Genomic DNA, 26,286 nt, shown 5'->3' with positions numbered 1-26,286 from the left:
CCCGTCTAGTCCCGGGGTTTTGCCCCTAGAAAGACCGTCGAGTGCGCCGGTCAGCTCCCCCAGACTTATAGGGGAGTCGAGCTTTCCGGCGCACTCCGGGCCGACCTGCGGCAGGTCCTCCCACAAAACTCTGCAAGCTTCCTCACTGGACGGATCCGGAGAGAAAAGGGCAGTGTAGTAATCTCGGGCAATGGCCCTGATGCCCTCCGGATCCGAGACAAGTGATCCGTCGTCGGCCAGCAGCGTAAAGAGCTGCTTACGGACCCCGTGCCTTTTTTCCAGTGAGTAGAAGAAGGGAGAGCCACGGTCCATCTCCTTAAGGAAACAGATCCGCGACCTCACGAACGCGCCCCGAGACCCGACCAGTTGCAGGTCCCGCAGCGCGCCCTTCTTCTCATCGTACACCGACCGCAGGGCCGGGTCCGCGTCGGGCTGACGGAGACGTGCCTCCAGGTCGAGCACCTCCTTCTCCAACTCCTCGACCCTGGATTTGCGTCTCTTTGTCGACCCCTTCGCGTACTCTTGACAGAAAACTCGGACGTGAGTCTTGCCCACGTCCCACCATAGCCTCAAGGAGGGGAAGCCTCCCCGCTTCCTTCTCCAGCCGGCCCAGAAGCGACGGAACGAGTCCAGGAACCGCTGGTCTTCCAACAACAGGTTATTAAAATGCCAGTACGTGGACCCCGTCCGAGCGCAGAACGAAGTGAGCTCCGCCCACACCAGACGGTGGTCCGTGCACGGAACCTGCTGTATAGAAGCAGCCGGAACGCAGGACACGTACGCCTTCGAAACGTAAAGGCGGTCGAGTCTGGACGCTCCGACTCCAGGTGACACAAAGGTGAACACGCTGGAGTCAGGATGGAGATTTCGCCAGACGTCCACTAAGTCGAAGGACCTGACCAGGTCCCGCAACTTACTCACACCTCGCGTGCAGTGCGGGGTACCGTGACGGTCCCGGACCCCGAGGGTGCAATTGAAATCCCCCCCGAGGACGATGCACTCGCCAGCGTCGATGGAGCCGAGATGAGTGGACACTTCTTCAAAGAAGCTCGCTTGCTGCTGCGTGCCCAGGGGAGCGTACACATTCACAAAGTGAAGCACCGCCCCCCCCCAGACGCACAGTCAGGTGTAGCAACCGGCCTGGCACTGGCTCCTTGACCCCCAAGATCTCCGGCTGAAAATGCGGGGCCAACAAGATAGCCACCCCGCCAGAATTGGAGGCTAGGTGACTCATGTAGACCCCCCCTCGCCACTCCAGGAGCCACGTGGCTTCGTCTCCCGGAACGGTATGGGTTTCTTGCAGGAAGCACAACGCATACTTCCCGTCCCTGAGGACCGAGAAGTTCTGGAACCTGCGCTGTGCGGCCCTGCTGCCGCGGATGTTGAGGCTGGCTATAGTCGTCTTCATTGTCAAAGGTACATCAAATCTTCACCTTAAGTCATTAAAAAGAAGAAGAGGACTTTTTAGTCCTTCCTCTCCTTCAGGAACCCAGCGAGAAACGTTTGGACCCTCCGCCGCGCGTTCCTATCCAACTCAGGAGACTTGAGAGCCTCGCGAGTGGACCAGAACACCAGCGGAAAAGAATGCCACCGGTCCAAGGCCAACTGAACCCTGTCTCGGCGACCGCGATGACTCGCCAAAAAGTCCCGGAGTTCCCTTGGGGGGATGAGGGGGGAGTCAGTGGAGGGCACCAGGGGATCCACCGCCTCGCTTGAGAGCGACTCAGCGTAATCTCCAGCGCTCACCACGGACACCCCGTCCTCCTCCAGGTCGTCGCCTCCAGCTTCCGACCCCTCCCCCGCATTGAGTACGGGGGCTGATTCGGAGCTGCCAGCTGGCCCCACCTGTACCTCGATCCCACCCCCAGGATCAAGGCCAGAGGGGTCCTCTCTGGTCTCCTCTAAACGTTTTGGGTCAGAGGGCAGTGGCAGTTCTGATGCCCGCTCTCCTCCCGGCACCGGGTCGTCCGGGGAGCTCAGGACAAGCTCCTGACCTAAAACTAGGACGCCCGGTGCTAAGGTTTGGGAGGGAGCGGGAAGGCCTTCCTTTTCGCCGCCACCCAATGACCCGTTGACATTTTTTAAATTTTGAAAGTTGCAGTCCCCCGATGAGCCAGAAGGTACCTCGGGGGTATCGAGGGTCTCTGAGTCGGGCACCACCTCAAGGGAGGTAATAACCACTTGGCTATTTAGGCCAAGCTAATGCCAGTAACTCTTTCGAGTACAAACAAGTTTCCATCTGTTCCTATTCAGATGAAGTTACATTGTTTTTCATAGTTTGCCATTGTGAGATTTGAACTCTTGATCTTGGGGTTACAAACCCAGTACATAACCACTTGGCTATTTAGGCCAAGCTCAGCTCATTCTCATGATCAGTGGTGGTCAGGCCTAAGGCCATACTAGTCTGGTAACGGCTGATCTCGTCTGATCTTGGAAGCTAAGCAGACTCAGACCTGGTTAGTTTTTAGGCCTAAATGGCCAAGTGGTTATGGTACTGGGTTTGTAACCCCAAGATCAAGAGTTCAAAAATCTCACAATGGCAAACTATGAAACAATGTAACTTCATCTGAAACAGATGGAAACAGGTTTACTCAAAAAGAGTATCAGTGGTGGTCAGGCAGTGAATGATTAGTCTCTGATTGGGTTAGGTGGTGCATGATCAGTCTCTGATCGGTTTCTTAAGGGTGATGGTGATTTACAGATGTTACTTCCTGTTACCTCCTGACTGATTCTGTAAGATATCACTCATTATAGCTTTTTCTGTTCTTTCATTTTATGGCTTTCTACTAAGATAGTGGGACACCTCCTGGTAATTTCTTTGCTTATTTGAGATAAGAGAGTATGTGGTGTCAAGTACTGATGATTAACTGAAATAAAAGCAAAAAACTGCGGATGCTGGCCAACGCCCATCCAGGACCCTCCACCTTTGCCTGTCCCTCTGTCTGCGTCCCGTCTTCCAATCCCAACCCCGGCCGTGTATTCACCATACCTCCTGACCTTCCCCTCTCCGATGCTGAACGTATAGTGCTCAGCAAAAGACTTAGTTTCATACCCTTGCGCCCTCATCTCAATGAATTTCAGGCTCGGCATGATGCTGAACTCTTCTTCCGCCGCCTTCGTCTCCGTGCTCACTTCTTTGGGCAGGAGTCCCCTCCCCGTTCAACGGATCCTTTTACCCACCTCCAATATTCTCCCTCCGCCTGGACCCCTCCCTCTGGATTCTTACCTTCACTTGACCTTTTCATTGAGAACTGTCGGCATGACATCAGTCATCTCAATTTCTCTGCTCCTCTCACCCACTCTAACCTGTCTCTCTCTGAACTTGCTGCACTCCGTTCTCTCAGGTCCAACCCTGACATTGTCATCAAACCTGCTGACAAGGGTGGTGCTGTTGTTAGGCGTACTGACCTCTACCTCGCAGAGGCTGAGCGTCAACTCGCAGACACTTCCTCCTACCTCCCCCTGGACCATGACCCCACCACTGAACATCAAGCCATTGTTCCCAGGACTGTTACTGACCTCATCTCCTCTGGAGATCTTCCTTCCACAGCTTCCAACCTGATAGTCTCCCAACCTCGGATGGCTCGCTTCTACCTCCTACCCAAAATCCACAAACTGGACTGCCCCGGCAGACCAATCTTGTCAGCTTGTTCCTGCCGCACGGAACTCATTTCTTGCTATCTTGACTCCATTCTCTTTCCCCTTGTCCAGTCCCTTCCCAACTACATCCGTGATTCCTCTGACACCCTACATCATATCAACAATTTCCAGTTCCCTGGCCCCAACCGCCTCCTCTTCGTCCAATCCCTCTACACCTCCATTCCCTCACCAGGATGGTATGATCGCTCTCCTTTTCTTCCTCGAACAGAGGCCCGAACAATCCCCATCCACCATGATACTCCTCCATCTGGCTGAACTTGTTCTCTCACTGAACAATTTCTCCTTAAACTCGTATCACTTCCTCCAAACAAAAGGTGTGGATATGGGTACGTGCATGGGCCCCAGCTATGCCTGTCTCTTTATGGGGTATGTGGAACATTCCTTGTTCCAGTCCTACTCCGGCCCCCTCCCACAACTCTTTCTCCAGTACATTGATGATTGCTTCGCTGCTGCTTGATGCTCTTGTCTGGACCTGGAAAAATTTATTAATTTTGCTTCCAATTTCCACCCCTCCATCATTTTCACATGGTCCATCTCTGATACTTCCCTTCCCTCCTTTGACCTCTTAGTCTCAATTTCTGGTGATAGACTGTCCACCAATATTCATTACAAGCCTACTGACTTCCACAGCTACCTCGACTACAGCTCCTCACACCCCGCTTCCTGTAAGGGCTTCAGCCCATTCTCTCAGTTTTTTCGCCTCCGTCGCATCTGTTCTGATGATGCCACTTTCAAAAACAGTTCCTCTGATATGTCTTCCTTCTTCCTTAACCGAGGTTTTCCACCCACAAGGCCCTCAACCATGTCCAGCCCATCTCCAGCGCATCCGCCCTCGCACCATCCTCTCCCTCCCAGAAGCATGATAGGGTCCCCCTTGTCCTCACTTATCACCCCACCAGCCTCCGCATTCAAAAGATCATCCTCCGCCATTTCCGCCAACTCCAGCATGATGCCACCACCAAACACATCTTCCCTTCACCCCCCCGGCGCATTCCGCAGGGATCGTTCTCTCCGGGACACTCTGGTCCACTCCTCCAACACACCCTACACCTCAACCCCCTCCCACGGCACCTTCCCATGCAACCGCAGAAGGTGTAACACCTACCCCTTTACTTCCCCTCTCCTCACTGACCAAGAGCCCAAACACTCCTTTCAAGTGAAGCAGCATTTCATTTGCACTTTCCTCAATTTAGTCTGCTGCATTCGCTGCTCTCAATGCGGTTTCCTCTACATTGGTGAGACCAAACGCAGACTGGGTGACCGATTTGCAGAACACCTTCGGTCTGTCCACAAGCATGACCCAGACCTCCCTGTCGCTTGCCATTTCAACACCCTTGTCTGTCCTTGGCCTGCTGCATTGTTCCAGTGAAGCTCAACGCAAACTGGAGGAACAGCACCTCATCTTCCGACTAGGCACTTTACAGGCTTCCGGACTGAATATTGAGTTCAACAATTTTATATCATGAACTCTCTCCTCCATCCCCACCCCCTTTCCGATCCCCTTTTTTCCAATAATTTATATAGATTGTTCTTTTCCCACCTATTTCCATTATTTTTAAACGTATTTCCGTCCATTGTTTTATCTCTGTCTTTTAGCCTATTTCAATCCCTTCCCCCCACCCCACCCCCATTAGGGCTATCTGTACCTTTATTATCACATTCCTTAGATGATATCACCAACTTCAACACCTCTTTGTCCTTTTGTCTATGAATTCTTTTGGTTATTTCCACGTATCACTGGCCCTCTATCCAGCTCTACCTGTCCTACCCCCCCGCCCCCCTTAAACCAGCTTATATTTCATCTCTTTTTTATTTTTCCTTAGTTCTGTTGAAGAATCATACGGCCTCAAAACATTAACTGTGTTCCTCTCCGCAGATGCTGTCAGACCTGTTGAGTTTTTCCAGGTATTTTTGTTTTTGTGCTGATGATTAACTTCGGGGCCCATCATCGCAAATACCTAATTGATATATGGGTATCAATATTGGATGGCCTATAGAATTCTCATTAATGCAGGGGGCTTATCAATTTTTTTGCTGAAAGAATTACTTCACTGGCATTGAGTTCTACAGTGACTGTTGGTACTTGGTGCAAGTTAATTAAATGAAGTGGCACACAGTTTTAAAACTAATACTGAAATTATTTCATACATAAAATCTACACAAAGCATGTATTTAATTAAGGCATAAAGCCAGTTTTATTACAGATTGGGTTTTCCCCACAATCTGTCACGTTATGCAGAACTGCACCATGTCTTTGTGGAGGTGTGTCAAGTAAAATGCTCGCTTATGCGGGCTAGGGTCTCTCATACTCACATGCTCAGCCATGGGAATTTGTGGGCTATCCTTAACATCTCCCTATGGTATCTGGGTTGGCACCACTATCTGGTGGACCACTGTCCACTGCTCATCTGCAGGTCTGTGAGGGGTCTCCATTTTCTCAGCAGTGTCTCATTTTCTAAATAGAAGCACTCGGGAATTCCTTCTGCTTCAGCTTCACTTTGGGCAGCTTATTCTCATTTTTTTAACTCTGTGTCAGCATGCTGGTCCTTGAAGACCTGCTTATCACTTCCTTCAGGTCATCCAAACCTCCGAAAAAATGTTTTGGCTAGCCAGACAGCAGAGTTATTCGCCTGTGGTGCTGAGTTGGTCTCCAACGACAGGCTTTGTTTGGCTATTGACTGAGTCACCACACAGACAGGGAGATTGTAACTTCTCTGTCTCCTTGATCTCACTTGGTCTCCCTGAGACTTCTGGGGAAGCCATCGTCTTCACCCCTGCCAAGTAATTTCCGAGGAGCAACTTCTCCCCATCTACAGGTAAACTATGGACAATCTTCACGGTTACCAGCCCAGGCATTACATTGCACTTCATGTTTACCTGATACAAAACTATGGGTATGTACTCTCCCCTGATACTGTTCACTAAAACCTTGGCATTCAATGCACTCTCTGGTGGAAACATTATGCCTTTCACCAGCAAAAAGGTTTGAGTGGCCCCTGTATCCTTAACTATGACTATGCGTTTACCTGCCTCACTTGAGGGCTAGGGAGTCATAAGTAATCCCTGTAATTCCCAGTGATCTTTTTTATCTCCACCTACAGCAGTGATTTTACTGGGACTTAATGTTGTGGTCAGAGCCATAGCTTTGCCTGCCGTGCTGTCGGTCAGGGCTTTTTCTCTGGCACTGACCTGGTGTACTCCGACAAATTATATGGGTTTTCTCCGTAACTTCTAGTAATCAGCGTGAAGGTGTCCGATCTTGGTGCAATGGAAGCACGTAGGCTTGCAGGCATCCCTCTTGTTCTCAGAACCTCCCTTTCTGGCTTGAGGAGGGGACCCCCCCATGCAATCGCAGCTTTCCCTGGCTGTTTACCTTCCTTTCACCTCCCACCTTCTATCCTTCTTGGGCTTGTGGGTGTGATGGAAAAAGGGTTTGCCTTGGGGTAAGGGCTTGAGGGCAAGCTCATAATTAGCCACCTCAGCTACTTGTCTAGCTTATGAAACCTTTTGGTTCTCCGTATATGTACTTACAGAGATAGGGCATGAGTTTTTAAATTCTTCAAGGAAAATTACCCCTCTGAAGCTTTCATAGGTGGTCTGTAATTTAAGTGCCCGCATCCAGTGGTGGAAGGCAAGTTGCTCGACTCTCTCAAACTCAGTGAAAGTTTGCTTATGCTGTTTTCAGAGCTTTCAAAGCCTGTTAACCTGGTTTGTATCAATAGCGTCCAGTTTTCTGTGGGCCATTTCATGTGCTTTGCTATTTTCTCAAATGAAATGAAAAATGCCTCTGTATGACTTTCCTCAACTTTTGGGATTGCTTGGGAAAATTTAATCAGCTCTGCACTTGACCCTGAGTCAGAGGCACCTTACCTGTGTCCAGGGAGAGTCTCCCCTCTTAGTTCAACCTATTTGAATTCAATTCTTTCTTCCCTCTGTCCCTGTCTCTCTTCAGCAATGGCATAATGGTATTGTTGCTGGACTAGTAACCCAGAGACCCAGGGTAATGCTATGGGTTTGAATCCTGCCACGGCAGATGGGTGGAATTTAAATTCAGTAAAAATCTGGAATTAAAAATCTGCTGATGACCATGAAACCATTGTCGATTGTCATAAAACCCCATCTGGTTCACTAATGCCCATTAGGGAAGGAAACCTGTCATTCTTGCTTTACTGTCCTTACCTACACATGACTCCAGACCTTGAAATGGCCTAGCAAGCCACTCCATTGTATCAAACTGCTACAAAGTCTCAAAAAAGGAATGAGACCAACCAGCATTGACCTAGGCACTGGAAACGACAATGGCAAACTCAGCCCTGTCGACCCTCAAAGTCCCCCTTATTAACAGCTGGGGGCTAGTGCCAAAATTGGGAGAGCTGTCTCACTGATTAGTCAAGCAATAGCCTGATATAGTCATCCTCATGGAACCATATCTTACAGATAATGCCCCAGACACCACCATCACCGTCCCTGGATATGTCCTGTCATCCCGAAAGACAGTCATGGCAGAGGTGGCAGCACAGTAGTATACAGTCGGGAGGGAGTTGCTCAAATTTGACTTCGGATTCCAAGAACTCTCATGGCATCAGGTCAAACGTGAGCGAGGAAACCTCCTGCCGATTACCACATACTGCCCTCACTTAGCCGATGAATCAGTGCTCCTCCACGTTGAATGCCACTTGGAGGAAGCACTGAGGGTGGCAAGGGTGCAGAATGTACTCTGGGTGGGGGACGTCAATGACCATCACCAAAAGTGACTCGGTAGCAGCTCTGCTGACCAAGCTGGCCAAGTCCTAAAGAACATAACTGCTAGACTGGGTCTGCGGCAGGTGGTGAGGGAACCAACAAGAGGGAAAACATACTTGACCTCATCCTCACCAATCTTCCTGCCTCAGATGCATCTGTCCATGACAGTATCAGTAGGAGTAACCACCTCACAGTCTTTGTGGAGACAAAGTCCCGCCTTCACATTGTGAAATGGGATAGATTTCGAACAGATCTAGCAACTCAAGACTGAGCCTCCAGGGAGGCACTATGGGCTATCAGTAGCAGCAGAATTGTACTCAAACACAACCTTTAACCTCATGGCCTGGCATATTCCCCCAGTCTACGATTGCCAGCAAGCCAGGTGATCAGCCCTGGTTCAATGAAGAGTGCAGGAGGGCATGTCAAGAGCAACACTAGGCATACCTAAAAATGAGGTGTCAAACTGGTGAAGCTATAACACAGGACTATTTGCATGCCAAACAGCAAAGCAGCAAATGATAGACTGAGCTAAGCAATCCCACAACCAACAGATCAGATGTAAGCTCTGCAGTCCTGCTACATCCAGTCGTGAATGGTGGTGGACAATTAAACAACTCACTGGAGGAGGAGGCTTCACAAATTTCACTAGTCCAGTTCACTTTCTGGTCAATGGCAACACCCTGGATGTTGTTAGTGGGGGTTTCAGTGATGGGAATGCTATTGAACCCTCAAGGTACGATGGTTAGATTCTCTCTTGTTGGAGATGGTCATTGCCTGGCACTTGTGTGACGCAAATGTTACTTGCCACTTGCCAGACCAAACCTGGATATTGTCCAGATCTTGCTGCATTTGGACATGGACTGCTTCAGTATCTGAGGAGTGGCGAATGGTGCTGAACATTGTGTAATCATCAGCAAACATCCCCACTTCTGACCTTATGATGGAAGGAGGAGCCTTCACAAATATCCCCATCCTCAATGATGGAGGAATCCAGAACGTCATTGCAAAAGATAAAGCTGAAGCATTTGCTACAATCTTCAGCCAGAAGTGCCGAATGGATGATCCATCTCGGCCTCCTTTAGAGGTCCCCAGCACCACAGATGCCAGTCTCCAGCCAATTCGATTCACTCCACATGATATCAAGTAACAGCTGAAGGTACTGGCTACTGCAAAGACTATGGGCCCTGACAATGTTCCGGAATAGCACTGAAAACTTGTGCTCCAGAACTTGCTGCGCCCTTAGCCAATCTGTTCCGATACAGCTACAACAGTGGCATCTACCCGGCTATGTGGAAAATTGCCCAGGTATGTCCTGTACACAAAAATCAAGACAAATCCCACTCGGCCAGTCACTGCCCCATTAGTCTACTCTTGATCATCTGTAAAGTAATGGAAGGGGTCATCAACAGTGCTATCAATTGGCACATGCTTAGCAATAACCTGCTCACTGATGCCTAGTTTTGGTTCCGCCAGGGCCACCTCATTGCAGCCTTGGTTGAAACATGGACAAAAGAGACGAACTCCTGAGGTGAGATGAGGTGAGAGTGACTGCTCTTGACATCAAGGTTGAATTTGACCAAGTGTAGCATCAAGGAGCCCAAGCAAACCTGGAGTCAATGGGAATCGGGGAAAGCTCTCCACTGGTTGTAATCGTACCTAGCATAAAGGAAGATGGTTGTGGTTGTTGGAGGTCAGTCATCTCAGCTCCAGGACGTCAATGCAGGAGTTCCTCAAAGTAGCGTCCACGGCCCAACCATCTTCAGCTGCTTCAACAATGACTTTCCTTCCATCATAAGGTCAGAAGTGGGGATGTTTGCTGATGATTACACAATGTTCAGCACCATTCGCCACTCCTCAGATACTGAAGCAGTCCATGTCCAAATGCAGCAAGATCTGGACAATATCCAGGCTTGGTCTGGCAAGTGGCAAGTAACATTTGCGTCACACAAGTGCCAGGCAATGACCATCTCCAACAAGAGAGAATCTAACCATTGCACCTTGAGGGTTCAATGGCATTCCCATCACTGAATCCCCCACTAACAACATCCAGGGTTGCCATTGACCAGAAAGTGAACTGGACTAGTGGTATAAACACTGTGGCAACAAGAGCAGGCAGAGGCTAGGAATCCTGCGATGAGTAACTCAACTCCTGGCTCCCCAAAGCCTGTTGACCAGCTACAAGGCATAAGTCAGGAGTGCGATAGAATATTCCCCACCTGCCTGGATGAATGCAGCTCCAACAATGCTCAAGAAGCTTGACACCGTCCAGGACAAAGCAGTTTGCTTGATTGGCACCACATCCACAAACATACACTCCCTCCAACACTGACGCACAGTAGCAGCAGTATCCACGATCTACAAATGCACTGCAGGAATTCACCAAGGCTTCTTAGACAGCACCTTCCAAACCCACGGCAACTGCCATCTAGACGGACAAGAGCAGCAGATAGATGGGAACACTTGGAAGCTCCCCTCCAAGTCACTCACCATCCTGACTTGGAAATATGTCGCCGTTCCTTCACTATCACTAGGTCAAAATCCTGGAACTCCCTCCCTAACAGCACTTTGGGTGTACCTACACCACCTGGACTGCAGCGGTTCAAGAAGGTAGCTCATCACCAACATCTCAAGGGCAACTAGGGTTGGGCAGTAATTGCTGGCCCAGCCCACGAAGCCCACATCCCAAGAATGAATTTAAAAAAATGCTCTTTTCTCTTTCCTTTTCTGTCTTGAAATTCCAGCTGTAGCCTCTTCTGTTCAAACTATATTTTTGCTAAAGCTAGTTTGCCTGTTTCTGGTTCTATATTTATCTGTAGATCTTCCAATTCACTTTCAAGATTGTTGACCACTAGACCTCCGGTTTAAGTTCTATGCCCAACTGCCTAGCTACACTTTTCAAGTCGTCAGTGGATAATGCCTTTAAACTTTTCCAAGTTAGTTCACTCTGTTTGAAAAACACCAGCATCTGAAGTGGTCATTTTGATTGGGAACATTAGCACACAAGAAAACTGCATTGGCGCCTTTAAATTAATTAATTAACTTAAAAGGGGATTAATTAAGTTCTCACTTCTCATTCGTCTATGGGTTCAAATGCCAGATGTAAGCGCTGAACTATCTGTTAGAACTCGGTTGGGAGGGAAGAACTGACTCCTCTTCGTCCCTCTCCTGGGTTGATTATACAGAGTTTGAATTTAAGACACTGATGTTGCCTATTCAATGTATATACTTGTGGCGTAGGAAATAAGGCGGTCAGGTTTCTTAAGTTAACAGGTTATTGCTAAAACTCACTCAAGCAAAGATGCCAAAATTATTTACAAAAGGTTTAAAATGTACAAATATGACCGACTACCCATTAATACAAAAACAATACGCACATAACCCTACCTCCTGCCCCCCCCCCACCCCGAACGCAAAAATTAAATAAAGCTCTGCAGAGTATCGGATCTTAAAGCTTGGCCAAGGAAAAATGATTAAAGTCAGAAAAAAAAATCGTGGATAGTTCAGCTTGTTTACAGCTGAAGGGTCACTTTCCTGCTGCTGGTAGTAGGGTTTCTCACTGGAGCAGTCATGGTTCGTTGACTTTTGTTTTCTCTTTGAGACGGTGTTGTTGATTCGGAATCCTTTATGAACTCTTGTTTTGCAACAATGATTTCTCCTGGTGAGTTTTCACATCACAATCAGCTTAGCTTTGATGAGGGAAAAAGAGAGGGGTCAAGGCTGTTGCACCTTCTATCTCTGTAGCAGTCTGGCTCACTGTTAGTTCAAATTTTTATATCCTAGAGCTGGGACACGTGACCTCTCTTTGGAATCAATCTGGGTTTATCTCAGTCACTGTCTGAGAGCTCCATAGAACCTGGGAATAATTTTTTATTTAAGGGACTAAGTGCGGTGGTGGGCGGTTTCAGTGGCGCCCACTCCACTGGCCGGAATGGTGAGAACTCGAACCCGATCCCACACTTGGAGGGTCATTAATTATGCACATGCGAGTATTGGACCGAATCACCTGGTGGTCTGGGAGTTGATTCGTCTGCCCACCGTCAGCTGGCAGGGTCGAAGGTCCAGGTGTCATATTTAAAGGCCGATCCAACGCACAGTCTCAGTCTCTCCAGCCCATCTTTCTTCCAGACACGTAGAGTTGTCTTGTAGCCAGAAGAAGGCGGCCAACAGCCTCAAGAAGAAGACAGCACTGCGTTTCACCCACTAGGCCTTTCAAGCCTTGATCAGAGGAATGCAGGCGCACAGGCAATTCCTGTATCCCAGGGATGACTGTAGGAAGCGCAGCAGCCTCACCTCTCCGGCCTAGGAGGCCATCGCAGAGCAGGTCAGTGCAGCTGGCAACCATGCCCAAAATTCCATCCAGTGCAGGAAGAGGATGAATGATCTCATCCGCTCCACCAGGGTAAGTCATCCTTCAACTCCCTCCAATCTCAAACTCTCATCATGGCATCATGCACTCAAACTGCTATTCTCTTCAGGGATCTCGCACAACCGTAAGTGGGGGGGCACATATCAACACTCACTCTCTCACAGACTTTCACATCACCACCATCCCATCTATCATGTTGCTCACACTCCATCCTCTGGCCCTTCTGGGGAGGGTACACCATGCACAGGGGACACGTATCTCACCCAACCTCTGCTGCATCTTTTCTCATCATATGCCTTTCTTCTTTATACAGTTCAAGCTGCCACACAGCAGAAACGAGAGATCGCAGACCAGGGGAGGGATGGCCAACATCATTGCCCTCACTGAGTATGAGGAGGCTGCCTGAGCTGGCTGGGGAGGACAGGCATCACTGCTGTGGGGAAGGGGAGATCGGCCTCTCCTAGCAATCCAGCACGGATCACAGATCCATCACCTCATCAAATCCTGACATTCACAGATAGTCTCATGCAGTCTTATATGGCTCATGCTCATTAACTGAAACCCTATTTTCTATTTCCTAGGCACCAGCAGATCAAGGCCCTCAAGCCAACTGAGCACCAGTGCGAGCCCCCAAGACCACATCCGAAGTGGAAGCTCTGGAAGAACCGTCACGGCACTCACACACACCCTCCACCAGCTCAGAGAGACACATGTCAGTGAGGCACAGCTATAGATTAGGCTCACTTTCTGGAGGACACCTCACTGACCTGTCCCCGCAGCAGTCAGAGACAGGGATAGCCCAGGTCTCTGGCATTCGGAGGGCTGCTGGAGACCAGCCACCCGCTCAGTCCAAGTCAGATGATGAATCTCTGGAAGTGGCCACCAACACAATGCTGGAGCTTCAACGACAGGTGGTGGAACATCAGGCAGAAATTCAACAGTCACTCGGCAGGCTAGGGTGAACAATGAGATCATTATAGGAAGGCTGGCGACCACCATGGAGACCTTGGTCCAGCAGGTCTTGCGGATTTGCACTTGACCCTGCACTCCATGGCCACACACCATCAAGATGTAGGCAACATGGGGACAAGGCATCTTGACCTCCCTCCAGTTGCATCATTGCATGCAGGATTTAGGGTGGGGCCCATGGGCTCCACCAGGAGGATGAGTGTCAGATGGACGCCCTAGGGGGCCTGCTCTCGGGGCACTCCAAGGATGTGCAGCTACTCACAGCCCCCTCTGCCTGTGGCCCTAATCAGGCCTGGGCATTCCAGGCTCTGGCTTTCAGAGGATGTCCGCCAAGGCCATCGCAGACATCAGGACGTAGCAATCAACACGCTGCCTCAGCCTCTGCTGCCGATGTCGGGGCTGCAACCCAGGCATAGCGATTGAGTTAGGAAAGTTAAGAAAAATTGATGTCACGGGTGTGCTATACATGTGACTAAATTGCACTTTTGTGAATATATTTGATGGTTATATCAATGTTTTGGGCAACTGAAGGCGTTGTGATTTTGTGTATTGGAATCCTCTTATTTCAAGGTTTAACAATCCTCCCTCTCTGTGATAGTGTCCCAGTGTGAGACTCATATCCTGTGATGTCAACCTCAGTTGAGCTAGTCTGCACACTCTTGTGTGATGTCAGGGAGATGTGTTTACATCTTTATTGTAAGTGTGTGATGTAAGCATTTTAACCATTCAAAGGACACCATTGGGTGAGGCCAACTCATCAGCATTGATATTCTAGTGGCATTTGTGACTCCTCAGTGGTAGTAGCTGAAGAAAAGACATGCGCAGGAGGAGGAGATCCCTTGGCATGTCCGTATCTCAGTTGCAGTGGTGTTTGCATCGTTAGATGGTGGCGAAGGATTTAATCTTCTCTCGCATCGATCTTGTTCCTCAGTGGGTCCTCAGTTCCCAGAGTGAGCTCACTCACAGGGCCCCATGGACCTAAGCAAAGATTATGGCTATTTATGGGGCCAGAACACGCAAATGTGAATGCAGGGCACATTCTCATGCAGGACTCATTCTCGCTACATGTGGGTGGATATCCCCTGAGATTAAAGTAAATGGCATTGAGGGCTAGGAGAGATGTGGTCATTTTTCCTCACTTAACTTTACTCTTTCTGGAACATGTTAGCAATTAAAGTATCATGGGCACATCTCCCATGTCTTCCTTCCTCCATGCGTGGTCGTGCTCATACTGACCCTCTGCATCCTCCTGAGTCCCTGGGCTTCCGATCTTCATCCTCCGATGAAAATCTCAGGCACCTGGGAGTGGCTCAGGATGTAGGTGTCATGGCAGCTCCCAGCATACCGTGCGCAAATGTGCAGTATATGCTTCTGATGATCACACACCAGTTGTACATTGATGGAATGATAGCCCTTGTGGTTTATTAACATTAGGGGCTGCTGCCATGGAGCTTGCATAGCCGCATGGGTGCAGTCTCTTGCAGCCTGCACTCTTGGGAAGCCTGAGATGGTGGCGAAGCTGGTGAATCTTGCAGCCTGGCTATCTTTGTCCAGAGCAAACCTGACATAATGATGGGCCTTCCTGTAATGGGCATCTGTGACCTCCTTTATGCATCAATGTGTTGTGGACTAAGAGATGCTGCACAGGTTCCCTCTTGGAACGAAGCAGAGGCAAAGAAATTTAGTGCTGCGGTTACCTTCAAAGTCATTGGCAGGTGATACCCTCAAACTCCACGTGGTGTCAGGTCTTCATGAAGAACGTGGCATATGTGATGTACCAGAGCTTGGGGCATGTGCAGACATGCATGGCACTGCCTCTCACTCACTTGTAAATTGGAGACTCTTCTACGATAAACCCTAGGTCTGGTGAGTTGCCGCCATTGTCTGGCTCTCTCCTCCTCATGCTCTGGCTCTGTTTGACCATATTCCTCCTGCTGGAGCTGCACGCGGATTTACTTCTCCCTTCTTCACCTTCTCCATTGCATTTGGACCCTGACAGGCAACATTGAGCCCTGGATCCATATGTACTTTTGCCTTCTCTCTGAAAGGAAACATTGAAGACATTAATAATTCAAGGGGCAAGAAAGTGAAGCTCAGAAGATGAAACGTATGGAAACTAAAAATCCATAGCTTTTTCTGCCTTATTTGTATGGTGACTGATGTCACCTTGTCCCTGAGACACTAGCACATAGAAGTGACAAGATGGCATCGCACATCTGTAACATCTTGAGCCCTGCGTGGGATGCTAATGTTTAATTGAGATAAGTGGCTAAACCTAGCTCTGTGGTCCAATCTCTGATATGTAATATTAATGACCAGTCAGCATTTTTGCACTCATTTATGGGATATGGGCATCAATGGCTAGGCCAGCATTTTATTGCCCATCCCTAGTTGCCCTTAAGAAGGTAGTGGTGAGCTGCCTTCTTGAACCATTGCAGTCCCTGTGGTGTAGGTACACCCACAGTGCTGTTAGGGAGGGAGTTCCAGGATTTCGACCCAGTGACAGTGAAGGAACAGCGATATATTTCCAAGTCAGGATGGTGAGTGATTGGAGGGGAACTTGCAGGCGGTGGTGTTCCCATGTGTCTGCAGTGAGTGGATGCCCTTTGGCTCATTAGGAGTGTCAAATCTGGTAAACACGTGACAGGCCTTCATTAATGGAATGCCATATGTGGTGCAGCTATGCCTCCTTCACTATTGCCTGCATTCCCAAATTCTACATTTCTGTGTGTTACTCTTGAGATGCAGTAACTGTGATGTGAAGCCAATGAGTTCTGAGTAGCCCTTTAACAGTGCTAATGAAGCCATTGGCTTTCAGTGGCTTTCATTGCAAGGTCTTCCCCCTTTCTTTCTAAGCAGACTCCTGCTCACTCCTGTGGCAACAAGAAGTTAGAGGGTGACCCCAGAAAGGCCCCCTTGTGTTCACCCTCCCCCATCACTGCCATTCCACAGCCTCCCCCTTGCCCCCCTCATGTTTGCCTTTTCCCCTCACTGTCATTCACAGCCTTCCTTCCCCATGCCCACCTTGTGTTCAGCACCCCACCTCATCTCACAGCACACCCTGGTTGAAATGCTAATTCCTGAAAGTGCAGGCCTGCAAGTGTTCCACAGCACAGTGGTGTTCTTCGGGACAATGTAGACAAAGAGCAGGAACAGACCAACCCTACAGCCCCAGCAGTGTGGCGTTCATCGCAAGAAGACTGGCACAGCTCTATGGCAGGTAGGATGTGTTAGTTGCACTCACCTCAAAAGTTACCAGTGAACCGAGGTCCAACTTGTGCACAGCACTCCTTTGCAAACGGGTTTGAGGCCATTGTAATTTCCCGCTGGCGTGACACAAGATTGGTAGGCATGGCAAGATTTCAGCGCAGCTGTTTTAACGAGCATTCATGAGATGTTAATGAATACAAATGGTATTGGCGCCACTAGTTGATGGGATAACCAACCCACCATAAACCCACCGTCGGGAGAATTGCAAGCTGTTTTTACGCTGGAAGATTTCTGATTTTTTGCCTGCAGCTGGATTCCCCGCACCTGCCCGCCACAAAATCCGCTACGGGTGGGATGGGAAAATTCCATCCTGTGTCTCCAGAAAGCAGCTTATGTCCTTCACACATTCAACATGGTAGCTGCTGTAGGCCAGTGTCCTTTGCTTAGCAAAAGTGTTCTTTTCAAAAAGTTCAAATATATACATGTCCAGCTGATTACATTATAAATTAATATTCTATATAATGCATCTTAATAACACAGGGAAGGAACGGTGATAAGCCAGAACGGTGTGTGGCTTGGAGGGGGACTTGCAGGCATGTTCCCATGCATTTACTGTCCTTGTCCTTCTAGGTGGCAGAGATCACAGACCTGGCTTTTTGACATAAAACTGAAACTTTGTTTTCCTCATAACTATTTGCTATCTTAATTCTTTTCAGATTTCCCTGGGTAAACTATCAAGATGGAAATTTAAATGTCTCTATTCCTGTTTTCAGTGTTCATGGGAACCACGATGACCCTACAGGGGTAAGATTGTTTCCAATTACTTTACAAAATGAAGTCATAGAATCATAATGGCACACAAGGAGGCCATTCGGCTCCTCGAGTACATGCCAGCCATCTAGAGCAGAGTTCTAATGTTTGATTACGTACACGTCAGTGTACCCCATTGTATTATATTTGCTATGTTTATTAAAAACTAGTGTTTGCAGAATCCGTTGTTTTTGATGGAAATCCAATGAATTAATCTACTTCATCAGCTGTGAACTACACTTAGGAGGTACTTCATGGAACCATAGAATGGTTACAGCACAGAGGAAATCATTTGGCCCACTGAATCTATGCTGGTTCTCTGCAAGAGCAAATTAACTAATTCCACTTTTTGACCTTGTCTACATAGCTCTGCGATTTTTGTTTACCTTTTGGTACTCATCCAATTCCCTTTTGAAAGCCACAATTGAATTTGCCTCTACCACTCTTTTAGGCAGTGCATTCTGGATCAAAACCACGATGCATTGTAAAAACATCAGCTTTAGATAACTATTTTAAATCAATGAGCTCTGGTTTTTGACCATTCATTACTGAACAAAAGCTGGCATTTTCTTATTAAAGAATTATTTGGGGGATCTTGCAAGGAGTTAGGGGAAAGGAGATGTGTAAATTAAGGGACTGATGGGTTCCCCACAATCCTGGGAATTGGGGACACAATACATGAGAGAAAGTAGCAGTACACTGGTAACACAAGTCATGCCCTTGGAATCCCAAGCAGCAAAAATTGTAAGTGAACTGCAGCCTTTATTTTTGTATCTTTCATTAGTGCATGTATTCATCCATGAGGTATTTCCTCATTTCACTGCCTCCCTTTGCTACACATTCTTGATTCTATCCGTCTGTTTTCAGGATTAATCCTCTTTGGAAAGCAAAATTATGGAAATGCAGCATATAGTAATGATCTTTGAGCGGTTATTCTATCCTGCTCTCACTGAAGTATCCAAATAAAATACTGTATTTCAAGGGGCCAAGGGGCCAATAATGTTAACCCATAATCAAACAGATGGCTTCAGCTAGCTCCCTGACTGTCTCTATGTGTCTCTCTCTCTTTCTCTATCTCTGTCCGTCTCTCTCTCTCTCTCTCTCTGTCCCTCTCTCTGTGTGTCTCTCTTTGTGTCACTCTGTCTCTCGCTCTCATGTGCTCTCTCTCTCTCTCTGTCCCTCTCTCCTCAGTATTTGTGTGTGTGTGTGTGTGTGTGTGTGTGTGTGTGTGTGTGTGTGTCTCTCTCTGTGTCTCTTTCTTTCTGCCTCTTTGTCTCTCTCCCTCTCTGCATTTCTCTGCCTGCCACCCTCTCTCTCTGCCTGCCGCCCTCTCTCTCTGCCTGCCGCCCTCTCTCTCTGCCTGCCCCCCTCTCTCTCTGCCTGCCGCCCTCTCTCTCTGCCTGCCGCCCTCTCTCTCTGCCTGCCGCCCTCTCTCTCTGCCTGCCGCCCTCTCTCTCTGCCTGCCGCCCTCTCTCTCTGCCTGCCGCCCTCTCTCTCTGCCTGCCGCCCTCTCTCTCTGCCTGCCGCCCTCTCTCTCTGCCTGCCGCCCTCTCTCTCTGCCTGCCGCCCTCTCTCTCTGCCTGCCGCCCTCTCTCTCTGCCTGCCGCCCTCTCTCTCTGCCTGCCGCCCTCTCTCTCTGCCTGCCGCCCTCTCTCTCTGCCTGCCGCCCTCTCTCTCTGCCTGCCGCCCTCTCTCTCTGCCTGCCGCCCTCTCTCTCTGCCTGCCGCCCTCTCTCTCTGCCTGCCGCCCTCTCTCTCTGCCTGCCGCCCTCTCTCTCTGCCTGCCGCCCTCTCTCTCTGCCTGCCGCCCTCTCTCTCTGCCTGCCGCCCTCTCTCTCTGCCTGCCGCCCTCTCTCTCTGCCTGCCGCCCTCTCTCTCTGCCTGCCGCCCTCTCTCTCTGCCTGCCGCCCTCTCTCTCTGCCTGCCGCCCTCTCTCTCTGCCTGCCGCCCTCTCTCTCTGCCTGCCGCCCTCTCTCTCTGCCTGCCGCCCTCTCTCTCTGCCTGCCGCCCTCTCTCTCTGCCTGCCGCCCTCTCTCTCTGCCTGCCGCCCTCTCTCTCTCTCTGCCTGCCGCCCTCTCTCTCTCTCTGCCTGCCGCCCTCTCTCTCTCTCTGCCTGCCGCCCTCTCTCTCTCTCTGCCTGCCGCCCTCTCTCTCTCTGCCTGCCGCCCTCTCTCTCTCTGCCTGCCGCCCTCTCTCTCTCTCTGCCTGCCGCCCTCTCTCTCTCTCTGCCTGCCGCCCTCTCTCTCTCTCTGCCTGCCGCCCTCTCTCTCTCTCTGCCTGCCGCCCTCTCTCTCTCTCTGCTGCCGCCCTCTCTCTCTCTCTGCCTGCCGCCCTCTCTCTCTCTCTGCCTGCCGCCCTCTCTCTCTCTCTGCCTGCCGCCCCTCTCTCTCTCTCTGCCTGCCGCCCTCTCTCTCTCTCTGCCTGCCGCCCTCTCTCTCTCTCTGCCTGCCGCCCTCTCTCTCTCTCTGCCTGCCGCCCTCTCTCTCTCTCTGCCTGCCGCCCTCTCTCTCTCTCTGCCTGCCGCCCTCTCTCTCTCTCTGCCTGCCGCCCTCTCTCTCTCTCTGCCTGCCGCCCTCTCTCTCTCTCTGCCTGCCGCCCTCTCTCTCTCTCTCTGCCTGCCGCCCTCTCTCTCTCTCTGCCTGCCGCCCTCTCTCTCTCTCTGCCTGCCGCCCTCTCTCTCTCTCTGCCTGCCGCCCTCTCTCTCTCTCTGCCTGCCGCCCTCTCTCTCTCTCTGCCTGCCGCCCTCTCTCTCTCTCTGCCTGCCGCCCTCTCTCTCTCTCTGCCTGCCGCCCTCTCTCTCTCTCTGCCTGCCGCCCTCTCTCTCTCTCTCTGCCTGCCGCCCTCTCTCTCTCTCTGCCTGCCGCCCTCTCTCTCTCTCTGCCTGCCGCCCTCTCTCTCTCTCTGCCTGCCGCCCTCTCTCTCTCTCTGCCTGCCGCCCTCTCTCTCTCTCTGCCTGCCGCCCTCTCTCTCTCTCTGCCTGCCGCCCTCTCTCTCTCTCTGCCTGCCGCCCTCTCTCTCTCTCTGCCTGCCGCCCTCTCTCTCTCTCTGCCTGCCGCCCTCTCTCTCTCTCTGCCTGCCGCCCTCTCTCTCTCTCTGCCTGCCGCCCTCTCTCTCTCTCTGCCTGCCGCCCTCTCTCTCTCTCTGCCTGCCGCCCTCTCTCTCTCTCTGCCTGCCGCCCTCTCTCTCTCTCTGCCTGCCGCCCTCTCTCTCTCTCTGCCTGCCGCCCTCTCTCTCTCTCTGCCTGCCGCCCTCTCTCTCTCTCTGCCTGCCGCCCTCTCTCTCTCTCTGCCTGCCGCCCTCTCTCTCTCTCTGCCTGCCGCCCTCTCTCTCTCTCTGCCTGCCGCCCTCTCTCTCTCTCTGCCTGCCGCCCTCTCTCTCTCTCTGCCTGCCGCCCTCTCTCTCTCTCTGCCTGCCGCCCTCTCTCTCTCTCTGCCTGCCGCCCTCTCTCTCTCTCTGCCTGCCGCCCTCTCTCTCTCTCTGCCTGCCGCCCTCTCTCTCTCTCTGCCTGCCGCCCTCTCTCTCTCTCTGCCTGCCGCCCTCTCTCTCTCTCTGCCTGCCGCCCTCTCTCTCTCTCTGCCTGCCGCCCTCTCTCTCTCTCTGCCTGCCGCCCTCTCTCTCTCTCTGCCTGCCGCCCTCTCTCTCTCTCTGCCTGCCGCCCTCTCTCTCTCTCTGCCTGCCGCCCTCTCTCTCTCTCTGCCTGCCGCCCTCTCTCTCTCTCTGCCTGCCGCCCTCTCTCTCTCTCTGCCTGCCGCCCTCTCTCTCTCTCTGCCTGCCGCCCTCTCTCTCTCTCTGCCTGCCGCCCTCTCTCTCTCTCTGCCTGCCGCCCTCTCTCTCTCTCTGCCTGCCGCCCTCTCTCTCTCTCTGCCTGCCGCCCTCTCTCTCTCTCTGCCTGCCGCCCTCTCTCTCTCTCTGCCTGCCGCCCTCTCTCTCTCTCTGCCTGCCGCCCTCTCTCTCTCTCTGCCTGCCGCCCTCTCTCTCTCTCTGCCTGCCGCCCTCTCTCTCTCTCTGCCTGCCGCCCTCTCTCTCTCTCTGCCTGCCGCCTCTCTCTCTCTCTGCCTGCCGCCCTCTCTCTCTCTCTGCCTGCCGCCTCTCTCTCTCTCTGCCTGCCGCCCTCTCTCTCTCTCTGCCTGCCGCCCTCTCTCTCTCTCTGCCTGCCGCCCTCTCTCTCTCTCTGCCTGCCGCCCTCTCTCTCTCTCTGCCTGCCGCCCTCTCTCTCTCTCTGCCTGCCGCCCTCTCTCTCTCTCTGCCTGCCGCCCTCTCTCTCTCTCTGCCTGCCGCCCTCTCTCTCTCTCTGCCTGCCGCCCTCTCTCTCTCTCTGCCTGCCGCCCTCTCTCTCTCTCTGCCTGCCGCCCTCTCTCTCTCTCTCTGCCTGCCGCCCTCTCTCTCTCTCTGCCTGCCGCCCTCTCTCTCTCTCTGCCTGCCGCCCTCTCTCTCTCTCTGCCTGCCGCCCTCTCTCTCTCTCTGCCTGCCGCCCTCTCTCTCTCTCTGCCTGCCGCCCTCTCTCTCTCTCTGCCTGCCGCCCTCTCTCTCTCTCTGCCTGCCGCCCTCTCTCTCTCTCTGCCTGCCGCCCTCTCTCTCTCTCTGCCTGCCGCCCTCTCTCTCTCTCTGCCTGCCGCCCTCTCTCTCTCTCTGCCTGCCGCCCTCTCTCTCTCTCTGCCTGCCGCCCTCTCTCTCTCTCTGCCTGCCGCCCTCTCTCTCTCTCTGCCTGCCGCCCTCTCTCTCTCTCTGCCTGCCGCCCTCTCTCTCTCTCTGCCTGCCGCCCTCTCTCTCTCTCTGCCTGCCGCCCTCTCTCTCTCTCTGCCTGCCGCCCTCTCTCTCTCTGCCTGCCGCCCTCTCTCTCTGCCTGCCGCCCTCTCTCTCTGCCTGCCGCCCTCTCTCTCTGCCTGCCGCCCTCTCTCTCTCTGCCGCCCTCTCTCTCTCTGCCGCCCTCTCTCTCTGTCTGCCGCCCTCTCTCTCTCTCTGCCGCCCTCTGTCTCTGCCGCCCTCTGTCTCTGCCGCCCTCTCTCTCTGCCGCCCTCTCTCTCTGCCGCCCTCTCTCTCTGCCTGCCGCCCTCTCTCTCTGCCTGCCGCCCTCTCTCTCTGCCTGCCGCCCTCTCTCTCTGCCTGCCGCCCTCTCTCTCTGCCTGCCGCCCTCTGTCTCTGCCTGCCGCCCTCTGTCTCTGCCTGCCGCCCCTTCTCTCTGCCTGCCGCCCCTTCTCTCTGCCTGCCGCCCCTTCTCTCTGCCTGCCGCCCCTTCTCTCTGCCTGCCGCCCCTTCTCTCTGCCTGCCGCCCCTTCTCTCTGCCTGCCGCCCCTTCTCTCTGCCTGCCGCCCCTTCTCTCTGCCTGCCGCCCCTTCTCTCTGCCTGCCGCCCCTTCTCTCTGCCTGCCGCCCCTTCTCTCTGCCTGCCGCCCCTTCTCTCTGCCTGCCGCCCCTTCTCTCTGCCTGCCGCCCCTTCTCTCTGCCTGCCGCCCCTTCTCTCTGCCTGCCGCCCCTTCTCTCTGCCTGCCGCCCCTTCTCTCTGCCTGCCGCCCCTTCTCTCTGCCTGCCGCCCCTTCTCTCTGCCTGCCGCCCCTTCTCTCTGCCTGCCGCCCCTTCTCTCTGCCTGCCGCCCCTTCTCTCTGCCTGCCGCCCCTTCTCTCTGCCTGCCGCCCCTTCTCTCTGCCTGCCGCCCCTTCTCTCTGCCTGCCGCCCCTTCTCTCTGCCTGCCGCCCCTTCTCTCTGCCTGCCGCCCCTTCTCTCTGCCTGCCGCCGCCGTCTCTCTCTGTCTCTTTGACCCCCCCGTCTCTGTCTGTCTCTTTGACCCCCCCGTCTCTCTCTCTCTATCTCTGTCTCTTTGACCCCCCCGTCTCTCTCTCTCTATCTCTGTCTCTTTGACTCCCCCCGTCTCGCTCTCTCTATCTCTCTCTCTTTGACTCCCCCCGTCTCGCTCTCTCTCTTCCCCCGTCTCTCTCGCTCGCTCTCTCTGTTCCCCCGTCTCTCTCGCTCGCTCTCTCTGTTCCCTCGTCTTTCTCGCTCGCTCTCTCTCTGTTCCCTCGTCTTTCTCGCTCGCTCTCTCTCTGTTCCCCCGTCTCTCTCGCTCGCTCTCTCTCTGTTCCCCCGTCTCTCGCGCTCTCTCTCGCTTCCCAGTCTCTCGCTCTCTCTCCCTGTTCCCCCGTCTCTCTCGCTCTCTCTCTCTGTTCCCCCGTCTCTCTCGCTCTCTCTCTCTCTGTTCCCCCGTCTCTCTCGCTCTCTCTCTCTGTTCCCCCGTCTCTCTCGCTCTCTCTCTGTTTCCCACGTCTCTCTCGCTCTCTCTCTCTGTTCCCCCGTCTCTCTCGCTCTCTCTCTCTCTGTTCCCCGTCTCTCTCGCTCTCTCTCCCTGTTCCCCCGTCTCTCTCGCTCTCTTTCCCTGTTCCCCCGTCTCTCTCGCTCTCTCTCCCTGTTCCCCCGTCTCTCTCGCTCTCTCTCCCTGTTCCCCCGTCTCTCTCGCTCTCTCTCTCTGTTCCCCCGTCTCTCTCGCTCTCTCTCTCTGTTCCCCCGTCTCTCTCGCTCTCTCTCTGTTTCCCACGTCTCTCTCGCTCTCTCTCTCTGTTCCCCCGTCTCTCTCGCTCTCTCTCTCTGTTCCCGTCTCTCTCGCTCTCTCTCTCTGTTCCCGTCTCTCTCTCTCTCTCTCTGTTCCCCCGTCTCTCTCGCGCTCTCTCTCTGTACCCCCGTCTCTCTCGCGCTCTCTCTCTGTACCCCCGTCTCTCTCGCGCTCTCTCTCTGTACCCCCGTCTCTCTCGCGCTCTCTCTCTGTACCCCCGTCTCTCTCGCGCTCTCTCTCTGTTCCCCCGTCTCTCTCGCGCTCTCTCTCTGTTCCCCCGTCTCTCTCGCTCGCTCTCTCTCTGTTTCCCCCGTCTCTCTCGCTCTCTCTCTCTTCCCCGTCTCTCGCGCTCTCTCTGTCTCTTTGTTGCCCCCGTCTCTCGCGCTCTCTCTCTCTCTGTTCCCCCGTCTCTCTCGCGCTCTCTCTGTCCCCCGTCTCTCGCTCTCTCTCTTCCTCCGTCTCTCTCTCTCTCTCTGTTCCTCCGTCTCTCTCTCTCTGTTCCCCCATCTCTCTCTCTCTGTTCCCGTCTCTCTCTCTCTCTATCTCTCTCTGTTCCCCGTCTCTCTCTCTCTCTCTCTCTCTCTCTTCCTCCGTCTCTCTCTCTCTCTGTTTCCCCATCTTTCTTTCTCTCTCTCTCTCTCTGTTCCCTGTCTCTATCTCTGTCTCTGTCCCCCCGTCTCTCCCTCTCTCTCTCTCTCTCTCTCTCTTCCCCGTCTCTCTCTCTCTCTCTGTTCCCCGTCTCTCTCTCTCTGATCCCGTCTCTCTCGCTCTCTCTCTGTTCCCCCGTGTCTCTCGCTGTCTCTCTCTGTTCCCCGTGTCTCTCGCTCTCTCTCTCTGTTCCCCGTCTCTCTCGTTCTCTCTCTGTTCCCCCGTCTCTCTCGCTCTCTCTCTGTTCCCCCGTCTCTCTCGCGCTCTCTCTCTGTTCCCCCGTCTCTCTCGCTCTCTCTCTCTGTTCCCCCGTCTCTCTCGCTCTCTCTCTCTGTTCCCCCGTCTCTCTCGCGCTCTCTGTTCCCCCGTCTTTCTCGCTCTCTCTCTCTGTTTCCCCCGTCTCTCTCGCGCTCTCTCTCTCTGTTTCCCCCGTCTCTCGCGCTCTCTCTCTGTTCCCCCGTCTCTCTCGCGCGCTCTCTCTGTTCCCCCGTCTCTCTCGCGCTCTCTCTCTCTGTTCCCCCGTCTCTCGCGCTCTCTCTCTCTCTGTTCCCCCGTCTCTCACGCTCTCTCTCTCTCTGTTCCCCGGTCTCTCTCGCTCTCTCTGTCTCTTTGTTGCCCCCCGTCTCTCGCTCTCTCTCTCTCTTCCCCCGTCTCTCGCTCTCTCTCTCTCTTCCCCCGTCTCTCTCGCTCTCTCTCTGTCCCCGTCTCTCTCGCTCTCTCTCTGTCCCCCGTCTCTCTCGCTCTCTCTCTGTCCCCGTCTCTCTCTCTCTTTCTCTGTTCCTCCGTCTCTCTCTCTCTGTTCCCCGTCTCTCTCTCTGTTCCCGTCTCTCTCTCTCTCTCTCTCTATCTCTCTCTGTTCCCCTGTCTCTCTCTCTCGCTCTCTCTCTCTCTCTTCCTCCGTCTCTCTCTCTCTCTCTCTGTTTCCCCATCTTTCTTTCTCTCTCTCTCTCTGTTCCCCGTCTCTCTCTCTCTCTCTCTCTCTCTGTCCCCCCGTCTCTCTCTCTCTCTTTTCCTCCGTCTCTCTCTCTGTTCCCCCGTCTCTCTCTGTTCCCGTCTCTCTCTCTCTCTCTCTATCTCTTTCTGTTCCCCCGTCTCTCTCTTGCTCTCTCTCTGTTCCCCCGTCTCTCTCTCTCTCTCTCTCTCCCACGTCTCTCTCTCTTTCTCTCTCTCTCTCTTCCCCCGTCTGTCTCGCTGTCTCTCTGTCCCCCGTCTCTCTCTCTCTCTCTCTGTTCCTCCGTCTCTCTCTCTCTGTTCCTCCGTCTCTCTCTCTCTCTGTTCCTCCGTCTCTCTCTCTCTGTTCCCCCGTCTCTCTCTCTGTTCCTCCGTCTCTCTCTCTCTGTT

General features: G+C 52.8%; 1 protein-coding gene across 4 annotated transcripts in view; it reads left to right on the top strand.

Annotated features, from left to right (window-relative positions):
• The window catches only part of mre11a (MRE11 homolog A, double strand break repair nuclease), a 133,164-nt gene that overhangs the window by 9,555 nt on the left and 97,323 nt on the right, over positions 1-26,286 (top strand). For all 4 annotated transcript variants that reach the window (XM_041198929.1, XM_041198931.1, XM_041198928.1 and 1 more), the window contains exon 5: positions 17,665-17,752. In XM_041198929.1, the coding sequence (XP_041054863.1) occupies positions 17,665-17,752 (88 nt within the window). The remainder of the gene's footprint in view (positions 1-17,664; positions 17,753-26,286) is intronic.

The sequence above is a fragment of the Carcharodon carcharias genome, chromosome 11 (assembly GCF_017639515.1).
Source record: "Carcharodon carcharias isolate sCarCar2 chromosome 11, sCarCar2.pri, whole genome shotgun sequence".
Taxonomy (NCBI): domain Eukaryota; kingdom Metazoa; phylum Chordata; class Chondrichthyes; order Lamniformes; family Lamnidae; genus Carcharodon; species Carcharodon carcharias.
This window is presented reverse-complemented; position numbering and strand designations above follow the sequence as displayed.